We start from the raw sequence: 21,549 nt of genomic DNA on the forward strand, positions 1-21,549 counted from the left end.
ATCATCTCCTCATAGTCACCTGCAGACCCTACAAAGAGAGACTCATCTTCAGTAACTGTTTTGGAGCCTTACATTATCTTAGTAACAGCAGCAGGAGTTTCTGGCACCAAGGTGATCCAAGGTGGAAGTGATCAGGATATCTGGAAAACCTATCCACATTCTCGGATGAGCGTGGTTTGTCCTGCTGGCTTTTTTTCTCAGCTGTACTACTCGACATCCACAGTGAGGGTTGGCCTTCTATAACCTCCACCTCTCCTCAGTTAAGAGAAGACAACTGATGAAGTAAACAATCCAACAGAAATGGGAATAAATGTCCACGCTCTTGTGAGGGCACGACTGAAGGGGCAGATATTTTCCACGGCCACTAAAAAGCTTAGTAACCTTTTGCAAGTACATGAGGAACATTTCCAAGCCTGACTTAGGCAGAATGTCACTTATTAACACTGTTCAGGATTATTAAATGAAAAAGCTGTATCACATTTATAATTTAGAATAAAAGCAGAGCTGAGAGAGAAAGAATAACTAACGAGACTAATTGCTGCAGTTTATTTTGGAGGTGACAGCAAGGCAAACAAGAGTATTTGTTTCAATGAACTTTATTTAACTCCGTATTATACAAGTGGGATCTGAATCCCCAAACTTCCCATCATCAACAGAATGGAGAAGCACCACTGCACAATAAGGAAGGCAGAATTTTGGAGCTGGAAGACAGGCTAGATCAAGCCGTTTCTCCCCGTGTGGTCAGAAATTCTTCCTTCTTCACACAATGTGATTCCCAGACCCGCAGGTTTTACCCCAGGAATAAGAGAGACAAAGCTAGTTCTAAACACTCTCTCTTCCTCCTCCTCTCCCCAACAAAAGAAGCTGCTCAATGCCAGTAGTGGAATGGTTAAAGATAGGGAGTACATTAGGTTTTCAGTCTCTCAAACAGCCCACTAGATTAAGAAGTGGCCTGGTTACTCCCTCTCTCCTGAAAAAAATCCAGGAAAATCAAAGACCTAAAATGCTGAAGACTTACCTCCTTTCCTTCCCCCATCCCATAGCCTTGTTCTCTAAGCAGAGAGTAGGCAATGAGCTCTGAGGAGGCTGAAGGAAAGCCAAGGAAAATCAGGGGCTACCTGAATCCCTGGGAATCTGGTGGCTACCCTGGTGCCCTCATTCATTCCCTTTGAGGTTCAGAGACCTGTTTGGAATAGTACACAGAGAGGGCCTCCCTTAGGGACTCGGAAGCAACCAGGGATACAGAACACAGGAGCCACCGTGAGGGTACACACCATTCCAGGGAGGGCCCAAACCACAAACAGGGCAAGACTCCCCCCAGCCAAGGCCTCAAGGGCTGGGGGAGCTGGGACGAGGCCCTGACAGGGGGAAGAAAGCTCCTGCAGCAGGACTGACGGCTCATGGGATTTTACTTCTTCTTCCTCTCCTGGGAACAACGAGGGCAGAACCTGGTAGAAAGGGAAGTAAAAGCCTTTAGGCTTTTAGGGCATGACATGAACCTTGAACATACAGTCCCAAAGGACCTTTTCCAAGGTCCCTGACAAAGCCTCTCCCTTCTGCCACCCAGGACCTCCCCTTTCCAAAGACCAGTGTGCTCTCCAGGTTGCTTGTTCACTCACCATTTTCCTCTTGGTTTTGTTGTCAGACCCACACAGGCAAAATGAAACCATTCAATGGAACACTGTTGGGATAGAGAGCAGTCAGTTAAAGAGACATTTTCTTTTGAAATCATTGCTTCTGGGCTACCAGAATTTCCCACCATTTGATCACAGACTCCTAAATCCCTAGCAGCGATCGGGGAATGAAGACTCAAACCCAACCTATACATTGTTAGCAAGGAGAACTCCCCTTTTCCCTTTCTAAGTGTGGGGGCAAGAAAGCAACTTTCCATTTCAAGGAAAACTTGAAGAGGCACTTAACAAGTCCTGCTAAGCCACCCCTCCACACCACCTGAGGTAAGCTCTCTTCTTGTCACTGCTTGCTGTATCAGGCCCTGCCCAAGAAGGACAAGACTTTCTGTGCAAGACCCTCTCCACCTCCTTCTCCCCCATTTACACCAAGAGCAGGCTCTTACATCTGGGTTGTCGCAGCCAATCATCTCCCCATAGGAGACCTGGTGGCAGAGGCAGTAAGTAGGCTCATTGGGGTCGACTGGCATATCCAATACATCCGAAGGGTGCACATTTCCAAAGGTGACTGAAGGCATCCCATACTCTGTGCTACTGTAGGACAGGAATAAAGTAGGTCAGCAAAATAACTGGCTTTGAGACCCTTCATGTCTCCCAAGACAATGCCCTTGTTTGCCAGAGACAGCACATACACCCAACTCCATTGGAGTGACCTGCTTTCCCCTTCATGCCACACTCCTCTAAAAGAATTAAAAGGTCTCCTTCATCTTGCTTCCCAAGAAGGGACAGCGGACATGCTGTCTAGTCTGGGTGTGGACCAGATCCTTTGCAGGGAGGTTGGCTAGGCCTCCTTGGTCTGATTTGTAGTGCTGCCCCTCATTCCCACATATCTCTTAAAACACTTACGTGCGGACAAGCTTCAATTTCTTTTGGGCAGTTTTTGGTGCTTCCTCATCAGAATTCTTCCCTTTAGAGCGAGCACGGGCAGCTTTCTTCTCTTTTTGGGCTCGGCCCTCTGGTAAGAAGAGACAAAGGTGGTGCATCTGCCACCCTACCAAAATAGACACCTGATAGTAACAACCTCTCCATCACTAAAATACACTCCCAGAGCGTATATTGGCTTTGGGCCATGCACCCCATCTTAATTTTATCTAGCGGCCTTGAATATGCTCACACAAGAAGAGCCCAGGTCACCATCTTTTTACCTGTCCTTCAGATTCCAGCGTAACAGTCTTTGATCTGTACCACTCCAGTGCCTGCCTTCATCCCCACCACTTCCATAGTCACTTGGCTGCCTCCTGTATCAATCTGCAGCCCAGTGGTGGTACTCACTCTTCTTGCCCTTGCTGGAAGAACTGTCATAGTCACTCGACTCTATCTGCTTCTCCTTCAGGTCTGCTTCGAAGCGAGCAAGGTCTGTGTCCAGCCGCCGGATGTGCTTATCGACCTGCAAAGATGACAGTGACCACGAGCTACCACAGAACACAGCCCAAGAGGGCAAACAGGAGAGGGCATGGGGCTTGCACTAAAGAGCAAGAGTGGGTAGGGCCTAAAAAGAGATCAGGGCCATCCAAGACTGGGGTCTTTAGCACAGCCTTTCACACGGTAAGCACTAGACACTTCCCTCCATACCATCTCATAGGTCTGCATAGCCAGCTGAACCTTGTCGTCCCCAAACTCCTTGCATTTCCCATAGGCCTCCTGGATTTGCTTGAGAAGCCCCAGTTTTTCCTCCGAAGACAAAGTCCGTGCATTGCTGATATACTCTGTGGCCAACTTATCAATCTCCGACTTGAGGTCTGAAACAAGTTCACCATTAAATACATAAATACACACATATACCCACACACTACAGTGCCCTCCATTAAGAGAGGCTGAAGGATCAGAGCAGCTGTAGGCTTCCTCCCCTGCCCTGAGATCTCCATTGATCAAGGCAAAGGAAGGAAGAGCTGGCCAAGCTGCATACTTGGTCTCACCAACAAAACCATCTCTAAGCCTCACCTTCCGTCCTCTGATCCAGGTCTCGCATGAGCTGGAAGTTTCTCTGCAATTCAAATGGCAGGTTCTCAATACCTGCAGGGAAAGGAGGATACATGGAGAAGTCAGGTTCCAGTCCACGATGCCGAGGCAGGAACAAAGCTAACTGATAGAACACCACATCCACTACTCCAGTGATTCCCAACACTCTTTCCTGGTGCACTCTTTCCTGTCTAAAGGAGACAGACTATAAGAACATGATATATTTAATCCAGGAGCATAGTTCTATAATAAATATTAGATAACGGAAAACTGCTGTTATGCATAAAGGCCTACATTAGGAAAGCAGAAAAAACAGGATTTGTAAAGTCAGTCATTATAACATAGAACCACAGAATGCCAGATTGGTTTGGGTTGGAAGGGACCTTAAAGCTCATCCAGTTCAACCCCCTGCCCCGGGCAGGGACACCTTCCACTAGAGCAGGTTGCTCCAAGCCCCTGTGTCCAACCTGGCCTTGAACACTGCCAGGGATGGGGCAGCCACAGCTTCTCTGGGCACCCTGTGCCAGCGCCTCAGCACCCTCACAGGGAAGAGCTTCTGCCTAAGAGCTCATCTCAATATCCCTTCTGGCAGGTTAAAGCCATTCCCCTTGTCCTGTCCCTACAGACCCTTGCCCAAAGCCCCTCTCCAGGTTTCTTGTAGCCCCTTTAGGCACTGGAGCTGCTCTAAGGTCTCCCCAGAGCCTTCTCTTCTCCAGGCTGAAAAAGCCCAAGGTATCCATCTGAGAACTCCATTCAGTAATGAAAAAATAGTACAGCAGCTGGTAAATAATGCCATTTAGTTATTTCTATACAGGGATGTACAAATTAAAGTTCATTGAATGCTAATTCACTGAAAAGTGAGTCCATTTTAGTGCATCCATTTTATACATAGGGGACAGGAGACACTTTGTACAGAGCCAAAGAACTAGTCTGAGACAGGACAGGGAGCGGTGAACAGCAGTCTTAACCCTCTGCCACACGTTCCTTGTTTTGCCTTCTGCACTGTAATCTCAGTGTGGTCTGTCCAACACCTGGAAGGATGCTATACCTTGTGAATAATAAATGTTTGTAGGGCTCTGAATGAGCAATGTGAAGTTGATAGTCAGTTAATTTTCAATGTACTATGCTACTCACGCCCTAGGCATCACCAGATGCTCAACTGACAAAGCTGACAAAAACAATTCTCATTTTTCCATGCTTGTCTAATTAAAGCAAGATCTAGTGTCACTGCATTGACCTCAAGTCCAAGCTTGATTATTGTCACCTTTATACCTAATTTAAAAAAAAAACCCCAAAACCAGAAAGGTTGGGGAAAAGGCTCTTCAGAAACATAACATAAGCATGTCTGCTTCCCAAACCCACTCTCCAATACATAGGGAGTGCAAACAACAGTGTGTCTACGCAGCACCAAAACCATCCAATACATCATTCCCAGCAGCAGTCTCTACTGTCACTGCCACGTGTTTCTACAGCAGAGGCACTGCCCTGAAAAGCAATCAGCTGGCAGGGAAGGTCTGTATGCAAGGGGCAGCTTGTACCAAGTACTACACACAGCCATGAGGTAAAAACAACTGTGGGCCTCGCTCTGCTCAGAAGCTGGTCCTTTAACTTCTTTTTTGCACAAATGGAACATAAGAAGTTACATACAGAAGCCTTATAAGTAATGAAGCTAATGCTTCAACAGAGTTCTGTTGCCATTTCTAATGCAAAGATGTTAGCAATGCTCAGACAGCAGCTGTCCTCTAGCACACAATCACACAGCACAGGCACATCGGCCCCTGCACTCAAGGGCAGTTAACAGAGCAAAATCAAATTCTCAAAAATGAGGAAGTGGCAAACTGAAGGCTGTGCATCCCTAAATGTGATACTTCCATGTTTGTCCAGCATGATGGACTTCACACAAGGTGCAAGCAGCCGACTACCAGATCACATCCCTACGGCTCAAAAACACTTCTCAGAAGACAACAGGGACACAGTGCTGAAGATTTACATTGTTTATAAAGGGAACTTATGGCAGGGATGAAATCCAGTTTGGGAATCTCAAGACCATGCCTTTTTCCTTCCTGCAATCCCCAGTCTTGTTAACTCCAAACCTCTCAGGGTACACAGCAAATGAAACATGGATCATACTGCAGCATGCCTCTTTCCATTCCTCTCCAAAGCATCCCCTGCAGAAGAGAGGTATCCTCTAGAGGAAAACAGTTTCTGTTCTTGCACTGTACACAATATGTCAAATTTACACTGAGTTTATCAATCCTGGAAGATCACAACTTCTAAAGTCTTGACTTTGTAGTTTTAGAAAAGGATTAATGTAATTTATTTTTCTCTTCTAAAAAGGAAAATCAGTAAAAGCACAAATTCTACTGGGTGTAGTCAGTTTTCCTTCAGCAGGGCTAGAAACCTTTAGATGGTGAGCACCCGAGCTATACAAGAAACAGTAGGATGCTATTGTCTGAGCAAAACCACCCTACGTAAGGTTATGGCCACGTTTCACAGTGATCTTTTCACAGCAGAAACACAGGCAGGAGTTTGCTTCTGTGCCAGAATCTGAAAGAGACCAGGGGGTTGGATGATCTTAAGGTCCTTTCCAACCCTAACCATTCTGTGATTCTATGCTCTAGGTTCTATAGCTGTTAGTGTAAAAATCTGCCACCAGCACTAACGCCAGCACATGCCCTCATGTGGGAAGCCTCTGTCTTCCATTTGCCTCTCCGTGCCTGGTCTCACCTTTTCTGCCCATGTCATCTACCCTTCAGAGCATGTGCCACCTATCCCAGTGCCTCCAACCCCTCAGCCAGGCCAGTGCCCCCCTGCCTGGTTACCTACCCCCCACATGCAGAGCCCCCTGCTCCCAGCGGCCCTCAGCAGTGCCAGAGAGGCTTCACCCAGCTCCGGCTCTGGCCTAGCAGACACTCAGCACAGACACTCAGCACAGACACAGTCAAACATGTATGAGCACTGATCTCCCAGAGGCTCATTAGCTGGGCAAGGTTTCCACAGAGACTGATGAGACAAACCCCTGTCATTTGAATTCCTTCTCTGCTAAACCCAGCAAAATGATTTCCTAAAACTGCAGCAAAATGCTCCACCTGCATATCTATTATTGTACCAATGTTCTGTAATTGCTTCATCAGTAAACTGGGAGAAAATGAAACAAGTGACAGTACAGTGACTTTACAATCAGAACTGGTATAAAGACACTTTATCTATTCAACTGAAAGAGGGAGGAAGCCGAGTGCACCACTACAAATTATGATCCAGAGAGTCTGGCAAGAATAAAAAGCACAGCAAGATAAAGCTGCAGCTAAGCAAGTTTTAATTGAGCAACGAACTATCTGTATGGTATGTAGTTTTGTTTAACTATGGGAAAGTTTTCTACTGTCTGCAGCTTAACTGAAAAGCTCTTGCATACCCTTACACAGAAGTGATGCTCTGCATCACAGAGTTTTATTACAGTAGTCAGAACACTTGCTGGAATTGCTTGGCTTGTGCTGTGCTGGCTATTGGACATCACCACCCTCACAGTCCCATTAAAAAAACCCAAACAAACTTAAGAGTTAAGTTTCCATTTCCTCATTCCTACCAATGCAACAACTTTCCCTCAATCTTCCTCAAAATATTCCTGTTACTTATGTCATTTTGCTTCCTCCTCTTCTTTTACAATTAATGTGCTCTTTTTATTGTAAGATGCACCGGAACTTTTAATGACTAAATACTATCTATCATAAAATACCCGAATAATTCTCACATTCTGAAATGGATCACAGTAAAGGAAAACCACCCTCGAGGCCTCCTTGATCACTAGAGAAGGCGGCAGTCACACTGTGCCAGACGGGCAACAATCCCACAGAAAATTAAAGCAAAGCAAGGGCCTCTTAACACAAAATGGCAGCAGGAGAGGAAGAGGAGGATGGTGAAGATGTGCAGTGAAGAAAGTGACCAGCAGCTTGGCCCAAAGCGTGGGCTGGCATCAATGCAACTGTGTCCATGGGCACAGGTCCACACGGCCATGTACAGCCCCACTGTGCCCCACTCATTCCTCCCACAGCATGACTTCCCACTGAAAATCGTCGGCGCAGGTCTCTCACTGAGGTTCTTCCCACTTCTTCCTTTTCTTACCATGTTTTAATTTGACACAAGCTAAAGTCTCTCTACCTACCTTCGTCTTTCCTTTCCTTAATTCTTAACCCTTCAGTACCCCCTTTCTTCTTTCATCTATTTTATTCTTTTCTTTCCTTAACATTCCTTCCCTCATTCATTCCTCTGCAGGCATCCATAACCACACTGCCTCATCCCTTAAGAACCATACACTCTCCAAAAGTCAGAATCCATCACCACCCTCCTTCCCTTCCAATTACTATCATTTTATTTCTTTATAGAAACACATGGGCGGTGTCAAGTGTAGGCAACTGATACTTCAACTTGAGTTCCTTAACTCGGATGTCAACTTTGACACACACACCACAGAAAGCAAACCTACCCAACCTGGTAACTTCCACTGTGCTTCAGCCCTGCACAGCACGTCTGTTAACTCTGACAGACAGTAGGTTTGTACCGTGATAATGTCCAAATTCCTAAAAAGAGATCCATTGCACCAAGAACTATCCAAACACACAGTGCCTTTCCCGAGACATCTGTTCACCAACCATGTTCAGATGTATGTTTATTAAAAAACGTGAAAATACATTCTGAAACACAGCCGTGGTTGCTGTATTCAACAATCCAGATTTCAGCAAACACTTTAAACACCCATTGCTGAAGGCAATTAGAAAAGATCCTGCTTGTGCCAGGGACTGCCACAATGAGAGGGTACGTTCTTCGCCCCCTGAGATAGGGAATTGCCTGGGATCTTGTGCTGGAAGCACACAAGGCTTTTTGGTATTCCATCATTCTCATCATTTTGTAGCATTTGAAGTAGGCTGCAGGACAACTGCAATCTTCAGGAGCTTCCTTCTTTCCCCATTAGGGGGAAGGATGCCTTTTATGCCCCTCTATCTCTCCTTTTAGAGGCTATAACCCTTTTAAACTGCTGTTTCTATTCAGTCCTGTGTTCTCAGCTAATTATTTACCTTCCTATGCAGTAATATATACCTTTCTCTCTATTCACATATGGCTCAGCCCTACTGCAACATATGTGTCCTAACCTATAATATTATTCTCACAACACCTCTGTAAGGGATATTACTACCCACATTTTTACAAGCAGGGTACTGAGGTGCATGGTACACTGATTTAGCCACAGGCACCCAGGAATTCTGGGGACATGCCATATACCCCAAGTTCTGGGCCAGTGCACAGTACACTAGCCCATGAGGTGCATCTGCTTCAGGCACTGTCCAAAGAAACAGGTATGAGTCAGCAAGGACAGTCAATGTACCAGCCACAGAAACCTAATACTCCCCCAGAGAGTGGACCCTTTTCTCATCTGTCATTTTATTATTACATTAGTTCAATGCTACAGTATCCAAAGCCAAAACAGTAGGCAATGTTGTTAAGTCTCACAAAAGGGATCTTTCTTGCTGTGTTAAAGATCAACCTCGATTTCAGAAGCTTGGAGGGCTTGGAAGACTGACATGTCAAATGAGACTTGCACCACCCCAGGCATTCCCAGCCTGTCACAGACCTCCAAAGGCAGGGACCAACACCAAAAAGATCACAGGGCTGTTTGCCAAAATGGTCACATCAGATTTGCTGTTGGGCACGTGAAGAAATAGAGAGGAAATGCAGAATGCTTTGTCTTGTATCAGCTCCGATAAAAACACTGGTCAACAACAAAATCAATTCTAAATGAGCTGGTCATTAACAATAATAAATGTATTAGCTTAGCGTGGGCTGTGCCAGCAGCTTTTACACAAATGATGCCTATGAATCACCAAATTCTCTCCTCTGCATGAGATCTTTTGTAATTTTCCACAGATCATGTATGCTGCATCACACATGCAGCTAATCCGAAGTCTCAGGAAGGTGAAAGGCATCTTTCACTGTGCTAAAACAACTTAAGACATTTGCATATCTGCAGTATGGCGTGAGAAACCGTAGAGGTAAGAACAGGAGGGTATGGCTGCATGCTACGCTGGGGAGGGGATGAGAGTAATGACAGTAGGCAAAGCGAGGGATAAAAGAACTGCTGGGGAATTTGGAATGCAGCCAGGACTGGGAAGGAATGAAGGGCTAGCCTACAGCAAGTTCTGACATCACACCCATGCCCTCTCAGAGTATTAAGATGACAATACACATCATACCCTCATTTGATGAGGCTCTCCAGAGGAAAATCCAGACAGATGTAGCTATTCCAAAAGAATAATCCTATTTTACCTGGTTAGCTAATGTTATCAAGGAATGAAAGGCTATTCCCATGTCAGCTGTAGGAGAAAGAAGATGACTTTCAAGAGGGCATATGCTGCTTCTGTTGCTCTGTGCTTATGCTGGCAGAAGTTTCCTAGGATCGACAAGCCCTGGACTGGTGCAACACTATGTGCCTACTGACATACACAAGTAGAAGGAGCGAAGGAAACCTGATGCCTCCCTAGTCAGTATAAAAAAGGGAAAAAAACCCAAAGAAAATTACTACACAGAACCATGTTAACTTACCAGCTGAGGACTCCTCATCTAAGTCTGTTGTCTCCATCATCCTCTTCACTGAGGCAGATATGTCCTAGTGTCTGCTCCTGGAACAGGTCCTGACTGGTGGCCTCCAAGACAATGGAATTAATATCAAGCAGCCATCTGAGTAGACAGGCCAGCGACATTCTTCTACTTCTCAAGCTCACCAAGGTTACTAGCCCTCTGCTCACAACTCTCCCAAGCATTTAGGTGCAATTTAGACCAAATGCTGGCAGAACCTAGTTCCTCGGAGGTTTGGGGTGGAGGAAGATGGAAACACTTTTTATTGTTTTGTTACCATTCCTTACCAACACCTTACGCTGACATTTATTCAGCACCAGACCAGTTCAGCCATAGGGAAATTTGAACTTCCTTCCAGTCTGGCACAGACTTCCCAACTGGCACAATGTGTGCTCCCCATTTAGCAAGGCAAATAAAGCAATAGCCTCATCAGTCCAGGCAGGTCATATGTCGTGGACACTGTTAATTGGAACCAGCAGGGAAGGTGGTGGTTGAGAAAGTGCACCCCACAAACATATCCCTTCCATTCACCTCAGCTATGTGAGCAACTGGGCAAACGTTCTCAGCAGTAGAACATAGGTAGGTGAGTGGAGAGGTCACTTCGTAATAAATTCAGACAGCAGCCAGTTGAGGAGAGCTACCTGCCTTCATTCTGAGGCCATAAAAAATAAACCTGTGTGTTGTCACTAAGTACACTTACTTTATTCTAATACCCACTACGTGGATAACCTAGAAAGCACCGAGGGTAGAAAATACCTGTGGCTGCAGAGCAGTTCCCTCGACTGTAAAGACAATCCCTACACTCGTGGCACATTCACATATGAACATAGACTTACAGAAAACTATTTGGGACTGTTTTCTAATATGCGTACTTCAATGGTGCCTGTTCTAAAGAAGCTCTGCAATCCTCTCAAAAATTCCAAACACGAAGAAAACTCATCATCTGGAAAATCTGTATTAGTCACCCTTCCTTTCTCCCCCTCAAAGCCCCCACGACAGTATTTCTAACCCAGTATGAGAGCAAAGCACAGTAACTCAAGTTTGAGCAAACACAAACTAATGAGTCTCCACGCACATTCAAGCTTCTCATCACAAACCACTGTTTCCCTCCTTCTTATTCTTCCTCCATTACTTTCTACGTCTCTAACTCCTTTGCACCCACAGTTTTTCCCCTGCTAAAGCTGCAATGCTTTCTTGGCATGAGGAAAAGCACTTCAGTATCTTGCTTTCTTCCCTCAGAAGGAGGCATAAAATGGTTTAGAGACCAGGAGGAGGACAGTATTTGAAGGGATGGAAATCTTCTCATGCTTAACTTCAGCCACTGAAGAAAACTGAGGAAAGAACCTTGCTCAAAGAAAAACACTGGGGAAGAAGGGAACAAGAAACATTCCTCTTCTTCCCCTTCTCCAAATCTTTTGGCTCAGTATAGTCATTGAAGGGGCAGCTTCACTGGGATGAAGGAAGGAAGGTGATCAGAGTGGACAAGATACGGAGTTCCTCTATCAGGATGTTCAGCACAGAAGGAATGTGTATATTTTTCTGCTGCAAAAACATCTGCTAGGAGCATAACACATTTCAGACATATGCTTTGTAACTGAAAGCTTAGAGCAAAGGTAAGGGCATGCTTAATCCTAGGTCTAAACCCAGTTTCAAATTACAGCAAGGACCTGAAAGCTACTGAAATACCAGACCCAAGAAGCTGCCAGACACCTCTTACTAAGAGAACTGTTGTTAACTTGGTTATTCCACAAAAATCTCCTGGAAAAGAACTTTAGATGTCCAAAGGAGAGGACTCAGAATTTATGAACTGAGAGTGCACGCAGAGCTTTGTCAGGCTGCTCGTGCACTGTGACATTTAGTTTTTAAGTACCTAACCACATGAGATTTTCATACAAGGTGTTTCTCATTCCCCAGTGACTGAGCAGTGATTCAAAGTTTTATTTTATTCTCTTTGCACAACACAGAGTCACACATACACAGCCCAAAAGCCAAGCTGAAAATTGACTTGGTAATCAGCTTTTCAAGGTGCTCATTATTGTGACATTAGAATGCTTTTTCACAAGCTGCTGTGGAGTAGCCTACTTCCCTTCCCAATAAAACGAAGGTCAAGAGATTTACTGAGGCAAAGAGATTAAAGCCGAGAAGACCAGCTAATTACAAACATACCTCTTGAAATGTCTAAAAATGCTCCATAGCCTTTTCAGCTTTTCCATAGCTCCACAGACTTTTCAGAATTATCTGCTCAGAGCAGACTTCAGTTGCAGCTATGAGCATTCTGCACATGTGCTCCTCTGACTACAAATGTGCACTCGTAATTTGAGGGAAGCACAGGCCATGCAAGGAGAACCTGTAAAAAGCGTGACCCCCCCAAATAAGCAAACCCATCAAACTCACTTTGTCAGAGCGGTATTCAACTGCCTCAAACATGAGGCCACCTTTTTTCTTTCTACAATCTTCACTTAATTCATTATACACTTTCCTTTCTTCAAGGATATGAAGAGGTCTTACAAACAACTGCCCTCTTTCATCACACACTCCTCATTCATTCCCTGAGCAGATCCAGCCAGTAAACCATATGAAAGAGAATCTCTGTGGGAGGAAAAAAAAAATCAACTGAAAACTGTGTCTGCATTAGCACTATGATACTAAAAGAATTCCATTCCAAGAAGGACATGTAAATATTAGACATTTTTAGAAGAGCTGACCAAAGGTTCTAGTCTGTTTGTTTGTTTCAATTTTCAGGAATTTTTTGAACATTACTGAACGACTTTAAAACTGAACTGAATGTTTTTAAAGACTGAAATAATGTTAAAAAAACAAAGGGAAGGAAGGAGTGAGGGGGAGGCTGAATGCTGTCAGGCAGGCATGAAAAGAAATGGAAGAGCTGATCTGAGATCACTTCAAAGAATTAAACAAGGGCGACAATATAGATTAAGTGGTAAACTTGCCTGACTGGACCTTTTGTGGTAAGAGTATACACTTCATTAATGAAAATAACTTTTTAAAGCCATTAGACTACAGCTTGCATCAAATACTTGATGTAGCATCAGAAAGTATCATGCATAACAAGCTACAATAAGAAAACAAACATAAGATATATTAAAAAGACTTCAAATGGCTACATAAGGCTTTAGAATGCATTATAGAGAACTATCAGCAGTGGCTGCACCACTCATGCAAATCACACAGAAGCAGTTCTTGATCCAACAAAAGAAGAGTTAAGTCACTTGGAAGTGAGTTGCAGACTGGAAGAACAAGAATGGAAGGAACAGACCACTGGGACAGCAAGAGACAGCCTGACTGCAAACAGATACTTTCCATCAAGTCTTACAGAGGGTAATACATTTAGGAGCAAGCAATACAAGTGATGGATGAAGGATGCTGGACCGTATTTCTAAGAAACAGAAAGACTGTATCATGATCAGTGTCATGGTAGATAGTTACCTGAATCTGAGCTTCCAGCTGAAATACAATGGCCAACAGGGATAAGGGCATACCCAACAGAAGAACGATAACCTGACTTCTTTAGTTAGTACCATGAAGAAGAGTGGTTACTAAAGGACTGTATGCGTTTTCAGAGAGTCAGAACTTCAAGGAGGATGTCAGAAGATTAGAGCAGGCTTGGAGAAGAACAACATGGGTTATTAGAGACCTGAAAACGATCACAGACAGGTTTTTTCTCTTTTTCCCCCAAATTACCAGAAAGAAGGTTCAGATTTCATCAACTGCAATCTACACAGGGAAGAAACTTTTAATAAGGGAACACTCCAACATTGCAGGTAAAAGGCTCTGTAGGTGCAATGACTAAGTATTGGAACTGTGACAATTAACTACAGTCAAAAGTCACAAAACCATGACAGGAAAGCCTATCAGCAAACTAACTTCCTGAAGACTGAGACAGATGTTCTTTGACTCTAAGTATTACAATTCATACGATGTGTTTTTCTGAAAGAAACTTTTTTTTCCTGAAAGAAAACTTTCAGATTGTGCACATTACTTTTTTTTCTTTTTTTAAAAAAAAGAAAGATACCTTTAAAATGACAGTCCACACCCCCTTGTTAATATCCACCTTCAACAGGGCAAGAATCTCTAGTTCCAATTGCAGGACTGCACATTTCAGCTGAGAGAGAAACTTTGACATTTTCTCTGCATGCTTCTACTAGAGGGGAACAGAGCAGCTTCCATGGGGGGCACTGATTGTAGCTGAGAGTGACAACAAACTCCAGAAGTGTCTGACGTTGGTGGGAGCACTCTCTAGCTAGCAAGCTCCTCTACAACTTCCTTTCTCTCTGACTTGGTACCTACGGTACCTCTCCACACTCAGTGCTGTATGTTTCTCATTTCTGCCTATCATCTGCAAACCCCAGTCTTTCAGTCCTTTATGGTCACACTGCAGCTCTTACTCCAAATATGCGTGTGCTAACCCAGTAGGAAAATCCTGCATCCTCCCCGTATGCTTACTCCTCGTCCATCTGCATCTTTCTCCTCTTGCCTTATCCCCATCCTCCCAAATCTTGGTCATCTTTGCTGAGGAGCCTCAATCACCTGCATTCTTCCACAACAGAATGAGAAGAGCAGATGAACGTATACCCTTGAACAGCAATCCTTGCTCCTCTCTTAACAATCTGCCTCCTCATCCACCTCTTCTTCCTAGCTTTTGCAGCCTCCTTCTTGGCAGCTCCTAGATCGCTGCCTGGCCACTTCCAGCTTCTTTCAGCTTTCACTGAAATTTATTATTGTTCTTGAACTTTCTTAATTTAATTCTCCAGAGGTTTCCTTTCCTAATGACAAAAGGAGCACTGCAGACACAAGGAGTAAAACCCCTCGCCTCCATATCAACACCATGTTGTCTCTGTGCTGGAGGAAACCCAATACAGCAAAATAACTGAATGACCAAGCTCCAATGTTTCTAATCATATACAAATAGACAGCAAGAGGTTTAACTTGGCCAGGTATGATGAATTAAAAGACGTTACCAGAACTACCACACTTTGACCACTGCACCCCATCAACATAATCCCCCCACCTCTAGTGCTGACAGCAGATCAGAAGGATAATGTGAAAACAGCATTCCTCAAAGAACAGATTACTACATCTTAAACCGTTTGTTCATTCCTTCGAAAACAACTGCTGTGATTAGCCCACTCGGCTGTTTTAAGAACACAGGGGTAAAATAGGCATCAAAAGTCTTATCCCCAAAGAGGACAGAGTTTGACAAAGTTGTAAGCACCTCAGAGCAGGATGATGTCAAAGAAGGGCTCCAATAACGTTACAAACTCCGTTAGTGTTTACAGAGCTCTCCTTCGACCAGCAAAACAGGACTGCACGTGTAAAACCACAGCGCAGGAAGCGAGCTAAACTACCTCCCGACAGACACGAAAGCTGTCTTTGCCTTCATTTCACCAGCCGGGCACTATATCCCGGGAAAGCCACTGACAGCCGGGCTGCCGCTCCCGAGAGGCGGCGGCTGAGGCAGCGCCGGGCTCCCTGCTCCGGGGACAAGCAAACGCCCGCTGCTGGCGTGAGCGGAGCCGGGCTCCGCCGGAGCCGCCGCCGAACCCGTCCCCACGGCGGAGGGGCAGCCCGTTCCACCGCCGCCGTTTCGAAGCGGCCCCGAGTCGCCTTTACGCGGCGGGCGGAGCCTCTCCGCACGGCCCCAGGACCGGGCGGGCTGGGCCGGGCTACCTGCCGGCAGAGAGGCTCGGAGCAGGCCGCGGGCGCTCCGGGGAGCGGTCAGCCCCCGGGCAGAGCTCGGCCCCCGCAGGGCCCCGCCCCGAGCCGCGGCCCGTTCGTGCCAGGGCGGCCCCAGCCGCGGCCCCCGGCCCCGCCCCCGGCGGCTCTTACTATCCAGGTAGTGCTCCAGGTACATCCCCGCCGCCATCTTGGGCCCGCACACACGGGCGCTTCCGGCGGGAGCCGGACGCCGGCGCACCCCGCTCTGCGGAAGGAGCGCTGCCCCGCTGCGGCCGCCGCTTCCGCCCGCCTGCCCGGGCACTTCCGCGCTCTCCCGCCGCCATTTCGGCTCCTACGGGGCCGGTCGCGCTCGGCGGGGCCGCCCCTTCGCCCGGGCGGGTGTCTGCTGCCCGCCCGCCGCCACGGCACCGGGGGTGACGGGCTCCGGGAGGGGCGCAGGGCACGGAGCGAGGCCGGGGAGCAGGCCCAGGGCTGCGGGCGGGTAAATACCTGCTGCCTTCATCTCCGCACTAAAAGAAACGGGCTTCGTCTTTTGGAGGTTACGGAGGCGTCTCCTGGGCACTCCCGGCGGCTAATCTGGGGAGGAAGTGCTGTTAGTTTGTTACGGCACACTTCTCTTTCCATTCACCATGTAACTTGTGAGCGATGAGAACCTCCTGCTGTGCTACAGAGACTCCCTTTGCTGTAAAATTACGATGGCACAAACTTAACGACTGACAAACTGACGAAACAATGAAGTTAAAACGTGTGTCTCCGTGCTCTGTTTCTCCACCTTGCCAGACCCACTTTCATGACCATCCATCATGAGCCACCCCTAGGTTAGAGATCCTCCTGCTCAGGAGTCGTTCCCCAGCCTGCCCTTTGCTAGGGAGTGCACATGCAGGGTACGGTACCTGCCAGGTCTCTTCAGGAGGGAGGGTGAGGTAACACCTTATGAAGGAACCGAGACAAAATTACCTTATTTCTTTTGGTCCTTTAGGTCTAGAATATTCAGAATTGTTTCGATAGGTCAGCGTTACTTTAGCATCCCAAACAGTTTAGGAGGCACTGGGTTGGTTTGGCAAATGTTACATTTCATCCACCTTCCTCCTGCCCGCTCCCCTACATCCTTCATTTTTTCCTAATAGGCTGTGTAATGACAGTCATGGCTCAGGACTGGGTGCTGCTAGATTCCAGCCATGAGCAGAAGCACCAGCCTTGTTTTTCTCCTCCCAAAGATCTTCCGAAACACTATGCCTTTATTTATATGGATATACTGGGATTAAGTCCTCCAGCAGCCTGCAATGCAAGACTGAGGTGCTCTTACAAAAATTAAACGCAGCTCTTAGAACTATCAACCATCTACCTGATAAACTATTTGCTTAATTTAGAGATCTTCTGTGTTCTGAAGATTCGGTGTTTTCCAGTCCTATTCCTATAGCCATTTATATATGACATATTTTCAATGACTCAAAACACATTTCTTACTCATCTCAGTTCCTGTATGAAGCAGCTGGCTTCAGTTACCAGAACATTATTGTTAAACCTCACTTGGTTTTTACTTGTATAAATTGAGAAGGATGTGGCTGTTACATGAAAAGAAATTGTTCCCTATACCCTGTCACAGCAGTAAATCACAATTCCCCAAATGCATCCTGCTTGAAGCTACCGGGCTGAATGGAGCCTGTGTTAAGAAACAGGCATTCTCAGACATCGCCAGTTTGGTTAAGAGGCCACCTGGGAATCCCACTTTATTCTCCAAGTCAAAGCTAGGGAGGTGTCAAAATACTAGAGCCCTGACATGGAAAGACAAGCTCCCTCTGGACTTGTTGCCAGTGCTGATAAAAAAGACAGGGAAAAGAGGAGACTCTTGCCTAGAATCTAAATGGTAAACCTTAGTGAAGTGTACAAATGTGTCTAACTTCCTTAACTACCATTGTGAAGTAGGAAAACAAAGGGGAGAGGCAGTTTTGTGTACCTGTGTGGTCTCACGGCAGTAGAAACTCTTCCAATCCAGCAAAAACTAGTTCCTGAGCTCTGAATTTAGAAAAGTTCGCTATTTTTGCTTTCTTTAGAAAACCGAGGCACTCAGGTTCATGGAGAAATGCATTGCTCTGAGTTCCACAAGCATCCTCACCCCCAGATGGAGTGTCACCATGGTAGTTACTTGGTGAGGGGTGTAATACTTTTTAGAGTAAAGACCTCTGCAAGTGCAAGTCCTAGAATGGGCACAGATGAATATGCAAGGAGATGCTTCCCCAACTGGAATACACTCTAGAGGTACATGCCTATTTATGTCTACCCTCCCCAGCCTCATGTACTGACACTTAGGTAACTGTTGTTACAACTTAGTAACAAAGCCACATATGCCAACCGCAATGGTTATCACACACCACCCCCTCTACCCCCGAGTTTGCTACTTCAATTACATCCTGTTGTTAAATGGGCCAATACCTCCTAGTTAGATGAAGGACCTGGCTGACCAGAGGGCCTACTGCCCTGAGGGCAGAGGGAAGCTAAACAGCCTACTCAAGTAGTCTAGAGTAGTGGTTCTCAACCTTTATTCATCTACAGATGCCTGCGTATTTTCCCTTGGAAATGTAAACATCTGCATACCAAATTTAAGCCTTGTTACCTTACAGACCTCTTAAATGTTGTCCAAGGACCACAAGGTGAAGGCCAGTACTTGAGAGCGATCCTTATGCGCACTGCAGCAGGAGGCCTACAACTTCAGAGTCTTGTTTGGTTCCCTTTTTGCTGCAGTGGTACACATTCGGCTCTTCTCGCTCTTTAACATTCTCAGTTCAGAGGTCCCTGCTCTGCATTTCTTTCTCTTCAGGAAAGACTAGATGTACCCACACTTAAGTCTCATAAACATCAAACAATTGATCTGCAGAACTTGCCCCCAAGGTGGTAAATCAGCTTCACAAATGAAAGACGATGCCAAGGGCCCCAGATTATAGCTGTGTCCGCTTTCCAAAAACGTATCCTAATTCAGGAGCAAAACTAGGCATACACTCTATTCTTTGGTGTCATGATTTCTTTTCTTGCAGTTTTTTTTTCATTACACAGACACTACATGAAATTGAAATGTTTGTTGGACCAAGTTACTACATCTCTCTAGTACTTTGGTGTTCTACTATACAGAAACAAGAAACCATGCACACAAATGTAATCTGTTGTACCTGAAATGACGATTGAACAGGTACCTATCTTGTAGTTAAGGAAATGTACAGAGCAATTTCATTCTATGTTCTGAAACTGCACTAGTAAACTTGGGCAGCTTTCAGGTACATTACCTGCGAAGTATTAGAAGAAAATCCTAAACATGATATATATCCTTTAGTTGATATAAAGATAAAATAATTAATAAAAATATATAAGACAGGCAGAATCTCATAATTATATTCTATATTGGGAAGAAAGTTGGATGATGTAGACAAATCTGTGAAGTAACGAAATATTACCTTGCCGATCTAATGAGTTCTACTCATTAAATAAAACATCCAAGAAGTTGCATAGCTAGAAACTGACAATCAATAACTTTAAAAGAATTATCTGGCAAGCAGATGGAAGCCATGGGCTTTCTCTTCCAAACAACTTTGGAGCTCTGAACGTGTTCCAAAAGACCAGCAAATACTTTTACTTAAAAAGTATTTGAAAAGTAAATGGGATCATCCAGGTTGCTGTAAGTCATTTAACCTAACACTGATTTGGCAAAATCACAGTGTAACTGATACAGGTTGCACTCAGCTAAGAAAAGAAACATAATGCTGCTTTAATTTAGAGAAAAAAGATCTAATTCAAAGAACTACATATCCTTTTATGGCAATGTAAGCTTGGTGGCTCAGGATAACCGTTTAGGCATAATGTAGCAAGACTTGTAACTGAGCATTACACAGCCTGGTCATTCACAAAGGAAAAAGAAAGGCGATAGAGAAGTACTCCATGATGGAGTCACGCCTTATTGTGAGACACCTAAACCAGCTCAATTTAATTAAGCTGTTTGGGAAGATGAATACAGCGACCCGATCATGGTCTGTAATTCATTACAAAAGAAGAAAGACTTCTTATAGCAGAAGTCTTTAATGTACTGAACAAAGGCATAACAAGACTCTATGGATTAAAAAGAAAAAAAAAGTAGTAAAATAGAATGACAGTTTCAATGGCAGTGATAACCAACAAAAATGCTCTAATAGGGGGCATGGTTGACTAACCATAAAGCTTTAAATTATGAAAGTCTTAAATCTTTCTTGAAGATTTAACTGAATTATAGACCAGCAATACTATCATTAGTCACGGCTGAGACTCAGTTACTGTTTGTGGGTGACTTTTCTAAATGATTTCCAGCCTACATGATGTTTCCTTTTAAAGCAACGATAATTTGCAAAATCCAGCTAAGAACAGACAATGGATTCAGTAAAGGACAGGAAGAAAAAGTGCTATCACCTTCCAGCAAAGATGCAAGATGCAACCTAATACAGAACTCCAGAGTCATTGTCAAGTCTTCTCGTGGACAGACACAGAGAAACAAATGGATTGGCATCACAGAGACAATGCAGGGTCAAAGAATTCAGGGAGCTGAAGAGGAAGGACCATAGGATCTTGTTAGAGAATCTTTCACTCTTGTAAGTGGGAGTTAAATAATTGAACCGTGCTTGGCTTGAGTGCACAAAGCAAGCAGCTGAAGATTGTGGAACCTGAGGCATCATCTCAACAGGGAAGAATTTTCTATAGATGTTAGATCTTGCATCCCGCAGGTAGAGACTATACTTTTTAAACCACCTGAAGCACTCTGAATATGTTAGAACGGCCTTGGGAATTCAAATTCAAAGCGGAAGACTTAATCCAAACTGAAATAAGTGACAAGGATGAGAATAAGGTATCTTCAATTGTTTCTACACCAGCAACAGGACTCTGGGTAAACAGAGAAATAAGAAAGCCTCACTGATGAGAGAAAAAAGAAAGAGGCCTGGAATAAACTGGCATTTCTGAAACTCAATGGGAATGTCCCTTGGGGAAAGTATCATTAGTTGGGGAAAATATCATTAGTTTCTTCCTGGGCAAAAGTAAAAGCTGTAGGAGCAGCAGCAAACTACACAAACACAAGCAATAATACCTTTGAAATAACTGGTAACACAGGAATTGAACAGCCTTAAATACATACCTATGCTAGGTAGCAGATTCCAAGAAGGGGAAGGATAGCAGCCATCAGAAAACAACAGATCAAACCAAGGACCAGGAAAGACAATTTCAAGCACCTTTAACATACAAAATGAAAAACTACTGCAAGGAATTTTAACTTGGGAGCCATCCCCCATGGAATTCAAGCAGTTGGCAAAAACACCTTTCTGACTTTTAAAACTGTAGGTTGCCTAATACAAGACACTGCACCCAAAACAAGTCAATTTTTCAGACTTCGAGGTGATGCATACAAGACAACATAATAGCTTGAGTGAAACTGGGCATTTTGTCCTCTTCATATGGAATACGGACACGTAAAAGAGAGTCACAACCAGTAATAAACCTGCGCTGATTTCCAAGGTGAGCAAAACTGTAAACTGAGTTGTCCATGAGAAAAAGAAATAAGGCAGAAAAAAAACTC

General features: G+C 44.9%; 2 protein-coding genes across 24 annotated transcripts in view; both read right to left on the reverse strand.

Moving 5' to 3' along the window:
• The window catches only part of ING4 (inhibitor of growth family member 4), a 25,025-nt gene continuing 3,476 nt past the window's right edge, over nt 1–21,549 (reverse strand). Inside the window, exons 1-9 of one of the 6 annotated variants that reach the window (XM_030471887.1) lie at nt 16,116–16,175; nt 10,239–10,339; nt 3,630–3,701; nt 3,261–3,427; nt 2,961–3,075; nt 2,535–2,643; nt 2,075–2,222; nt 1,620–1,681; nt 581–1,448 (exon numbers count right to left, since the gene is read on the reverse strand). In XM_030471887.1, the coding sequence (XP_030327747.1) occupies nt 1,409–1,448; nt 1,620–1,681; nt 2,075–2,222; nt 2,535–2,643; nt 2,961–3,075; nt 3,261–3,427; nt 3,630–3,701; nt 10,239–10,278 (753 nt within the window). In that variant the 5' untranslated portion in view covers nt 10,279–10,339; nt 16,116–16,175 and the 3' untranslated portion in view covers nt 581–1,408. Of the gene's footprint in view, nt 29–580; nt 1,449–1,619; nt 1,682–2,074; nt 2,223–2,534; nt 2,644–2,960; nt 3,076–3,260; nt 3,428–3,629; nt 3,702–10,238; nt 10,342–15,659; nt 15,927–16,115; nt 16,201–16,454; nt 16,483–21,549 lie in introns of those variants that run through there. The other 5 variants (XM_030471888.1, XM_030471890.1, XM_030471889.1 and 2 more) reach the window with 5 other exon arrangements.
• The window catches only part of ZNF384 (zinc finger protein 384), a 27,501-nt gene continuing 24,948 nt past the window's right edge, over nt 18,997–21,549 (reverse strand). For all 18 annotated transcript variants that reach the window (XM_030471881.1, XM_030471870.1, XM_030471878.1 and 15 more), the window contains one exon: nt 18,997–21,549. This exon is cut by the window's right edge and continues 4,052 nt beyond it. The gene's annotated coding sequence lies outside the window, so the exon portion shown is untranslated.

The sequence above is a fragment of the Strigops habroptila genome, chromosome 2 (assembly GCF_004027225.2).
Source record: "Strigops habroptila isolate Jane chromosome 2, bStrHab1.2.pri, whole genome shotgun sequence".
Lineage (NCBI taxonomy): Eukaryota > Metazoa > Chordata > Aves > Psittaciformes > Psittacidae > Strigops > Strigops habroptila.